Source organism: Choloepus didactylus, chromosome 8 (genome assembly GCF_015220235.1).
Source record: "Choloepus didactylus isolate mChoDid1 chromosome 8, mChoDid1.pri, whole genome shotgun sequence".
NCBI lineage: Eukaryota > Metazoa > Chordata > Mammalia > Pilosa > Megalonychidae > Choloepus > Choloepus didactylus.
The window spans coordinates 77,410,381-77,421,404 of NC_051314.1; the positions used below are offsets into that span (position 1 = coordinate 77,410,381).

Sequence of the window (11,024 nt, forward strand, 5' to 3'; positions counted from 1 at the left end):
GAAGATTGCTTACCCCTGATCAATGCCATAGGAGTCACAGCTGTACCCTGCCATCCAGAGGCCACCTTGAAAGAAGGGTAGGGAGGAAAAGTTTGAGAGAAGAGAAATAGATCATTTGGAAGGTTTGAATTGGTTGAATATGTACCCAAAAGAGGATGAATTAACCCCAAACACATTGTTGTAGCCTGGAAAATGTGAATATATTGTTAATGGAAACGTCCATTTGTTTATGTCAGCAGTGGGATTGGAGATCCCTGGCAAGATGAAATTGGATTTGGAAAACAAAAATCTTTATTTTTGCACAACCAATTTGTATTTTGCAAATTTTGACCCCCTTCTTATTTTTGTTACACAATTTACAAATGAGGAATCTGACACTAAAGAAATATTCAAAATAATAACTATCATATAAATGTATTTCAAGGTGCCACTTTTTACAAACCAGGTAGGTTCCACATAGAACACTTAAAGAAACTGCAGTTCTGCTACTTGAGAGTTAAGTCCCAATACAGGGCTGCAAACAGACCGCAGGTTGAAGATATGGAGAAAAGACTTACCCAGCCCTAAGGAACTAATTTATACAATTTCCAGGATTGGGGAGTATCAGATATTGTATTCCATTATTCTCACAAGTACACACAAACAGAAATTTAAAAAAGAAAGAAAAGTCAGAATGTTGTAGCATAATCTTCATCATATTTTGTGGATTAGTGTAGTTCATATTTGATTATTCCTGTTCGAAACCCATCTATTTCTCAATTCAAATCCTGGATCTGTAGGATTGGAAAACCCAATCAGGATTCTTCCATAAATATTATTTTGTGGAATTCAAATGACATGTATTTTATGATTTTTCTAATATTGCTGCCTGATGTAGGTTTTCCAATAATCTTTTCTCCAAAAGAAACACATATTTTTTGTGTGTTTTGAATATGCTAGAGGAGGTAGGGTTTTATTGAAGGAAATCTACAGAAATCTCATGGAGACATAGAAACTAATGAACCTACTATGTAATTAATTTTGGCAACACTTCTGAATTGTTTTCCTTCCAGAGCCATTAGTGGAATGTTGGAGGAATATAGAATTTTGGTTATAATACTAGACTTTCCTTAAAGCAAAGGGAAAGGTTGATGAAGTAATGGTCCCCTGCTTGTACATTACCCTTCTGATTATGATTCCAAATCGAGAGAGACTGCCTTTCGCTTCCTATTCTGTTTCAATGAGAAAATATGGACTAAGAGTTTGGAATTTAATTGAGGCCTAGAAAAAAATTTAACCTAGTTTATTCCATAGTGCCACAGGATGAATAAGTAGTTTCCTGAGTAGTTTTGAGGTTCTCCTGTGGAAAGGCCATGAATTTTTGGTGGAATGATATAGCATAGTATTACAGCTGTCTTAGGATTTACAGAAAATAGAAAAAATATTTGATCTAGTATTGGATATTTTTAAGGTGAAATCTGATTTGTGTCACTAGCATACTTGATTACTTGCTTTGCTATAAAGTATAAAATATAAAATATGTTTCATATATCCTAAAGTCTATTATACATGACCAGGAATGCCCGTCCATGTGTTCCATGCTCTACCATGCTAATAAAAGCTGAAGAAGTAAACCATTACTTTTCATAATAGAGAGCATTTGTGGGGCTCAAAGTGATGATTATGGTAAACGGTGCTCTCAGATTAGTCAAATAGTGGTGATGACAATATGAGACCTAATAGTTTGAGTCTACCTGGAGGGATTATTTCACTCTTATACCAGTATAAGTCAGGGAATCTTGATCATTGAATGGTAGATATACCTATTAATATTCAACTGGATTTCAATTGTTTTCTTTTCTTTATCTTTCTTTGTTTCTTTCTTTAATTAAGAGTTCCACAAAAGGAGAGGTGAGGGACTGAATCTCTGGAAAACACCCCATTGGAAAGAGTATATCTGTCCCTTACTTTATGCTCACTGCCTCATGTATGATCAAAAAACAAACAAAAAAGTTTAAATTAGACTTCATTAAAATGAAAAACGTATACTCAGCAAAAGGCACATTTAAGAAAATGAAAAGCAGGAAGCAGAATGAGAAAAAAAAATCTGCAATCCAATTCACACTGGACTCACATTCAGCATGTATAAACAACATTCAAAACTGAAAAATAGGAAAACACATGACCAAATACATAATTGCAGTAAATACACTTCACCAAAGATAATTGATGAATTGCAAATAAACACCTTACAATATGCTAAATAACTTAGACAAGAGAAAAATGAAAATTATTGCTACTTATTAGAATGACTGAAAAAAATTCTAACAATAACAAGTGCTGACAAGGATATGGGTTAACTTGAACTCTCTTGCTTGGCTGGCAGAACAAAATGATACAGCCACTCTGGACATCAGTATGGAAGTTTCTTTCAAAGTTAAACATACAATTACCATAAGACCAAACCATCCCACTCTTAGGAATTTGTCCTAGAGAAATGAGAACTTAGGTTGACACAAAAACCTGTACTTGATTATTTATAGCACTATTCATATTTTTCAAAAACAAACCAAATTTCTTTTAATGGATGAATATATAATCAAACTTGATACATTCATATATTGAATTGTCCTCAGCAATGAAAAGAAAAAAACTATTGCTACACGGAAAAACTTGGATGAATCTCAAAGGCATTATGTAAAGTAAAGGAAGCCAGTTTCAAAAGATTACAGACTGTATGATTCTTTAATATGGAATACTTAAAAATGCAAAACTCTAGGGATAGAAATAGATCAGTGATTGTCATGGGTTCAGGATGGAGGGTGTATCTGTAAATGGTAGCATGAAGGAAATCTTTAGGGTATTGGAATTGCTTTGTATCCTATTTGTGTTGGTAGCTATAAGAATTGATGAATATCTTAAACTACATAGAATGATACCAACAAAGTGAAGGTAAAATAAAAATGAAAAGAATACTACCAAAGATTTGAAAAATGAACAAAAATTTTTAGAAAAAGGGAAACTAGTAGTTGATTCTGTAAATTGAGATCCCTGCAAGTATAAAATGATAGTTGGGTAAAGGCATCAGATTAAGTGAAGAGATAAAAATCATGGGGAGTGCTCATAGAAGAACCTGGTTGGAGTGGTGTTCAGAATATGCATTTGAATATTAATGAATGGGAAGGAGACAGAAAGAATCACTGGAGTCAAAGAGACCTAGAGCTTGATAAGCTTGTATATTTAGTGGATTGAGAAAGTGGGCAATAGGGTTGTTAAAAAAGATTGTTGCATTAGTTTGAGAGAAAAAAGATGCTATTCCTTGGTTTAGAAAAACACAACAATGATGTATGTATTATCTTGCTTCCAAAGATTGTTTTTTCTAGGATCTCTGCAGTGTTTTCTGACAGCTTTATTGAGGCTATAATTCACATACCTTACAATTTGAACATTTGAAGTGTACAGTCAGAGGTTTTTAGAATATTCACAGAGCTGAGGAAGCATCAGCACTGTCAAATATAGAACATTTCCGTAACCCCAGAAGGAAACTACAAATCCATTACCAATGCTTAGACAACTTCCTACATGAAGTTAACCATCAGAAGGACTTCAACTATATTGAATTAATGCATGTCCTCATTAAGTTTTGCCACACCTTGATTAATAATAACAACTTCAAAGTCCAGTTTACAAATGGGTTCACACCCACCAGTTCTCACATTCAGAACTGAACATGTCTTCGGGCACATGAGGTTTTCTGTGCATGGTTTGAATTCCTGCTGGTGTCAAAGGAGAGAGTATCCAGGGTTTTGTATCATATTTCCAAGATGTGGTGGCAAAATAGAAGGGGGTGAGATAAAGTTGAAAAGTTGTTGGCAAACAGCAAAAAATGGATTGAGACACTTTTTATTACAAAAATCATCTAAGGAAATACCATGTACTCTAATGTTTTCTACATGGTTATTTTAAAATATTATACACAAAATGAGAAAGTATATGATGACTATAATGATGATAATGATGTTATGCTTCTTTATGGACTACTAATTTGTGCAATAATCCATGTGGTATCAATTTGTGGTAATAAAGTATACACAGAACATAAGAAAATGCTAAAAAATTTTTGAGAAAACAGATGAAAAGAGATATTGAATTGCAATGGCTATTTTGATATTCATTCTTTAGATAAGATAAATATATACTTAATAATATCTGCCTTTTAAAGTTTGACTTCTTGGTAATAGCAGTTTAAGTGTTGACTTTCCAATTGTAGGTATGAATACAAATCATATTTGTAGTTGTGGGGAATGCTTAAAAAGTAACTGATGATGAGAGGTCTGTTTCTGGAATGGCAGACTAAGGACCTCAGTGAACCTGCTCTCCCATGACAAAATATTGCTGGCAAAACAACTAAAACCAACCATTTTAGGACACTGGAAATTAACCAAAGCCACATAAAAAGTGAAAACCATCTATTCAAGACAAACTACTAGACCTCAATAACACAGGGGCATCTATGATAATTAAATTAGGGCGATTCCCATTCCCCCACCTCCAGCTTAGTGGTGTGGTACCTATGGAAAAGCGGAAGCCTTGCAGCCATGAGTTAGGATGGCTCTCTTTTGGAGCCCATTAAAGATCTCACCCCTCCCAGAGCACAGACAATATGTTGCCTGAACTACCAGCTCCCTGGAGAATCTCTATTCTCTGAATGTTGACTATTTGATTTGAATGAGGAGTCAGCTCAGCACCCAGGGGATGGGGGTGGGGACAGGAGGGGGAGGGGGCTTTCTCAAGGGCATTATTGAAAACAGTAGTAATCTGCGACAAACATCACAGCTGACTAAAACTCTTATTTCAATTCATGCAAACAAGTGGTGAGCCAAAAATTTTAAAGGAAATCCTGGAGAACCAAACAACCATAGGGAACTTTTATAAGCTGCAGCATATTCATGGGCATCTAGAGTGGAGAACACATGTAAGGGCTGTGTGCAAGCCCAGGAGAGACCTAGGAAAGGAGACTTCCAGACTCTCAAAGTCCTGATTGACAGGAGGTGCTATGCCCATAGAAAGTGAATGCTGAGGCTGTCTTGTGAACTGCCTGGACTTTAAAGGAATGCCTTTTCACACAGACCAGTTTTGTAGAAGACTATGGGCAACACATTTAAGAAATGCTATGAATCATTGGATGACTCCTAAACTATACATTCGCAAAGGACTTTGCAGATTCACAATGCACAGAATCCAGAACCTACAGCATTAGTTCACTGAAATCACTAAGCAAATATGCAGCAATGAGAGAAACCATGATAGCAACAAGCCCTGGGGGAGATCTGATACAGAGTGGTTACAATATATATTAACTAAATGCCCATTTTCAACAAAAACTCTACATATAATAACTGCACATTAAACATTTACCAACACATAATTCTCTCTACCTATAAGAAAATCTGGGCTTCATTGAGTACTCCAGAGCTTGAGTCATATCCACATCAATAGATGGGAAGGAAGTACTCAGAGGACATGGAATCTCCAGGCCAACTAATGGAACTATGAAAAGCCTTATAAAACAAAGACAGAAACAAATCAGAAACCTGGAATAGCTGGAAAATTCAGATCTATGAAACCTGACAGTGAAGTATAGTCCCCAAATCTAACTGAAGTCATTAAAAAATTTAGCCAGTTTTAAGAAGTAGAAGTTTGAAATCTTTTTACTGTGATATGAAGATGCAAAAATCATAAAAATATTTTAGAAACTCATACTCATAGAATTGAATTTTCACCTATCTTTTGATTATGTGTAATCCTTTTTCTGTAAACTCTTTGTGGAAGAACACATGTTTTTAATATGAGGAAAACAAAATCAAAACTAGGATTTTGATGAATGTTAAGGATAAGTATGCAGATGAAAAATTAAATGATTTTGTATATACATGTTATTCTTGTGGATGAAAAAGATACTGATGAACAAACAGATGAAACCTAAACAAAGTTTTATTCCTACAAATGTAGGCCTTACTATTAAGAATGTCTTAGAGGAAAAGTTCTCAGTCCTGCTGTGGTTGAGCATACATGCTTACTTCACACCTTCCTACATAACACAAAAATTCCAAAGGTCATTTTTAGAAAAACGAATCCATAACAACACTGGAAGACAATCTGGTTATCATCAATACACCAAATATTTTGAGAAATACCCCAAATATGGAAAGCCTATGGGGTTGAAATTCCAGAAAAATCAAGAGAGGAAATTAGATCTCAGGATATGAAAGCAACCCACATTCTTTCCAAAGGCATTGCAAATGCTGTTCAGGCTTGGAATTCACAAATCAAAGGGATTGGATTATTACTTCCTATCAATGGGATAGGAAGTAATAATCAGTTTAATTAATTAAATGCGTTTTCTGCTGAGGGTTTTGAGGCCTGAGAGGAAAATCAAGACCATACTTAAATTTGGGTCAAAAAACCATTAAACAAGAATTTGGGTCAAAAAAGCATTAAACAAGATAATTTATAATGTTAAATCACACAAGTCACAATGAAGACATAATGCCTGTGCACCTAATAACATAGTGTCCATGTTCATAAAGCAAAAACTACAGGAGCTATGAGGAGAAATAGAAACATTCTATGGGAGGGTGACTTCTCTTAACAGAAGAGCTAATTTTAATGGTCTTGGTTTATGAACTGCAAGTAATTTTCTAGAATTGTTTGACGACAACTTCTATTTAACTTTTGATTGGTGTCCAGATGGAGAGTTTTTCAGTGACCATTTATGAGGAAATTATGGCATTCTTGTTAAATGCCATTTATATCCATGCGATTTCAAAACATTATGCTCAGAAAATTTTTAGGATATGTACATTTAAAAAAATGGTGAATCAAGTGAGATCAAAATTGTATAATGGAGCACAAATACTGAAGGAAAAGGAAACTGAATATAGAAGTGGATGGAGAAACAGAAAAATAATAATATGCTACACATAGCTTTCATTTAATTTGCAGGACATGAATTTGTGGAGAAGTAGAAAAAGTAATATTGTATTACACATAGCTTTCATTTAATTTAATCATGAATAAAATTTATTTGAGAAATATCTTTTGACTGCATTTTTAAAGGACTGTTTTACCTGCTGATTCCTTAAGGAATAAATGAAAGGATTTAGCATTGGGGCAACAGAGGTATTGAGCACTGCTATTCCTTTGGTAAAAGCCACCCCTTCTCTTGCTGAAGTTTTGACATACATAAAAATGCAGCTTCCGTAAGAAATGGAGACAACAATCATGTGTGAGGAACAAGTGGAAAAGGCCTTTTTCCTTTGCTCTGCAGAGGGGATTCTCAGAATTGTTCTAAGGATGAATGCATAGGAAAGAATCACTAATGTCAAGGTTGACATGAGAGTGAATACTGCCAGGAAACATGCCATGAGTTCCAGGAATGCTGTGTCTGTGCAGGAGATCAGCAGCATAGGAGAAGAGTCACAGGTGAAGTGGTCGATGATGTTGGAGTCACAGAAATCCAGTTGGAGCCCCATGATCACAGGTGGGAAGATAATGAGAAATCCGGCCAGCCAAGAGCTAATTACAAGTTGGATGCAGATTCTGCTGTTCATTATTGTTGTGTAATGCAATGGCTTGCAGATAGCCACGTAGCGATCATAGGACATAGCAGTCAAAAGGAAAAATTCTGTTGAACCAAGGAGTATGAAGAAAAACACCTGGGCCATGCAAGAATTGTAGGAAATGCTCATGTCCCCTGTCACAATGCTGACCAGAAATCTAGGAATGCAAACTGTTGTGAATGAGATTTCTAGGAAAGAGAAATTCCTAAGGAAGAAATACATGGGAGTTTTGAGATGGGGATCTATCAGAGTGAGTGTGATGATTGTCAGGTTTCCCATTATACTCACTATATATGTGACAAATAGGAATAGAAAAATCAAAACATTTAGCTCTGGATCATCTGTTAATCCCAGAAGGATGAACTCTTTCACAGATGTCTGATTTTTCATTTCTTGTTGCTTCTGACAGATCTATAAATAAAGACAAAAAAACAGTAATTCAATGACATGAGGCTTACATTTTTTTCATTGCATCTGCTGGCTTAAGAAATATATAAGACCTATATTGAGACAACATATAACTAATGAGTTTCACTGAATTCTGAAATTCTGTGCAAACAAGAATGAAGCATATCCATGCTGGTATCTGGCTTATAGGTTACTGTCTATGTAATAGTGCATGAGTCACTTGATATTACTAAAAATCACATGGGTATTTGAAAAATTAAAAAAATGAATCTCATCAAATGGGTTTAAGTTCTTCTAAATATATAATCACGATTTTTAACCATGAGTGAACAAACTTGTGGTAAACTATAAAATGTTATATACTGCTTTTATTATTGTTAAACACTATACTAATGACCACATGTTACAATGATATTCTAAAAAGGAAAAATTTTGAAGTTTGTTTTGTTAGACAATGCTTTTGCATTTTTTTTTTTTTGTCAACAGGTTCAATGAAAGTCTTGCCTATGAAAAGAATTAATAGTTTAAGAAAGAACCTAGGCCACCAAACCTAATGTATGAAAGCAATTATAAACGAACAGACACAGAAATCAAAGTATTTACTTTTTGAATTTAACAATAATTTACCATTTTTTAGAAGAAATTCTGACTGCCATGGTTGTCATCTAAGTTATGAATTTAATAGAAAATGGAAAAATTAAATAGATTGCAAAATGGGGAACACACTTATAATTACATAGTCCCAGGTGGAAGCAGTTTGCTTAAATCCAAATGCTTTGTTGTTTTACTTTAACTGAGAGTCAGTGTTTGTGCTTTACTTCTGGAGAATTTAGTAGACTTCCCAACTTGCTTCTGCTTTTGATTTTATTATACAATGATCCTCTTCTGTGGTGAGTAGGTGGAATTTCGCAAGATGATCCTGTTAGGGAGATGGTAATATTGTGGGAATAAATCTAACAGAAAATCCTCTTCCTGAAACAGGGGAAGCCCAGATAGAAAGATGATGTAGCCCCAGTTGCTAGGGAAAAGTATGTCCAGAACACAGTAAAGAATCCAAGAGGTCCTGAAACTTGTGATCAAAGAAGTTGGTAGTGGTGAGAAATCCGAGGGTCCCAATCAATAGTAAAAGCTCTGTGAGCAGACCTAACCAGCAGTCAGTCCACGTACAATGAAAGTCTGAGGCTAAGGTAGTACTGCTGAGTCTTTCACTGAGTAACAGTGTCTTTGATACTAATACGTTGCTCAGAAATAAAGCTGGAGGTTCTGGGAATGGGAGGGGATTGAAGCAAAATGTACCTTTATCACAGGCTAGCAATTGGTTATTGAACAGGAATTCAGAACCAGAGATCAAGAATTCATGAAATGGGCAACATACTCTCAAAAAGGATAGTGATATAATAATAATGATGATAACAATAATGATAATGATAATAATAATAATGACAGAAAAGTGGAAAAGGTGGGATCCTTTTTTTCAGATTCAGGGCAACAGTTATAGTGAGTCAGGCAAGTTGAGGTGATAAAGCTCTATATTTTTCTGATTAATTAAGCAAGGCTTTAACTTCATAAGAGGGAGACTGCTCAGTGCTTGAGTGAGAAGCAAGGAACAATAGCTATGGGAAAGAGGTGAGCCGTGTGGCATACGAATGAGAACTGGTGAGACAGTAAACCCTTGAAATGTAAGGGACTCTCCTGAATTGCACAATCCAAGGCCAGGCATTTAAAATCTGTTTCCCCAAAATTCCACGAAAATAAAAAAAAATCTCAAATCCTAGAAGCTGAGAGCACCCACTTAATATAATTTTTTTTTTGGCTCTAAATAACTCCTGGGAAAGAATGATGAGGTGTAAAATCTTAAACTTTGACTTCTGGAGAAAGTTGTGGGTTTTCTACATATTCTTTTCTACAAGGACAGACTTTAAATCACTTTTTCCTAAACTGGTCATATGGGATTCTTATAGGAAAATAATATCTCTGGAGAAAGATGGTACAGATGAATTTACCCTGAAGTTAAGTTGAACAATTTTAATAAGGTATTCTTGGGACTGATATTTTTGAGCATTAAACTTCAGAGAGCTATATAATGTAAACAATAACAATGAAGAAATAACAGAATTATTTTGGCTTTACATTGTATTATTTTTATTTTGACCTGAAATATATGTATATGTAAACATTTGAAGAAGAAGAAATAAGCAAGGAGAATGGGCCTAAAACATATAAAAGGTGCTATTTGAGTGTTTAATTTGCTAATAAAAAATATATTCTGTATTTATTCTAGGTAAGATATAGTCAGCAGAAGGCATATCATGAAGAGACAATGAAATTTGAAAGATGATAATATCAACATAAAATTCATGAAATTTCTTATCTGTAAAATCTCCTTAAATTGGTTCTTTCACATTAGAAGGGAAAGCAAGCCGAGTTTGTATGCTGTTTTATATTTGCCTAATTTTTCCTACCAGGCTATTTGAGGCTTGGTACATTGTTTATAGCTATTAAACAGTTTCATTCTCATTTTTTGCCTTTCTCTGACAGTATTCTTTATGGATGCTGAATTTGCTGAATTATTTTTTGTCCTTAGCATTATATGTTTTGTATTCTTCTGGGCTTGTCATGTCAGGTAATTCTAAGAGTATGGAGATTTCAAAAGAATATTATTTTTTGTATCAATAAGGGACACTATTTTTCTTTGTTAAAAACAGTACATTTGCTCACTTTTTTCTAGTAGTTTGTAAAAGAAAATTTCATTGTTACAGAGAGTTTTCTTTTACTTTCACCACTTACTCCCTAAGGGAAATATTTGCTAAAGTGGGGCAGATAGCTTTTAAGATAGTCCCCACGATCCCCAACTCTTAGTGTCGTGTCCAGGTGTATTCACCTTCCCAAGACTTGCTGCAGTCTCTCTTTCCTTGTTACTGTTTTGAAGAAGCAAGTTTCCATGAATTCTGCTGTCATAAGGGAATTAATTCAGATTCAACTTGATGAGTAACATCACTAATTGAGCTTCCAGAT

General features: G+C 34.7%; 1 protein-coding gene across 1 annotated transcript; it reads right to left on the bottom strand.

Moving 5' to 3' along the window:
- Positions 1-7,049: 7,049 nt before the first annotated feature.
- LOC119542721 (olfactory receptor 6C76-like) lies at positions 7,050-7,994 on the bottom strand. Its single transcript, XM_037847401.1, has one exon. The coding sequence runs from the start codon at positions 7,989-7,991 to the stop codon at positions 7,050-7,052; it is 942 nt and encodes a 313-aa protein (XP_037703329.1). The 5' UTR covers positions 7,992-7,994.
- Positions 7,995-11,024: the final 3,030 nt, after the last annotated feature.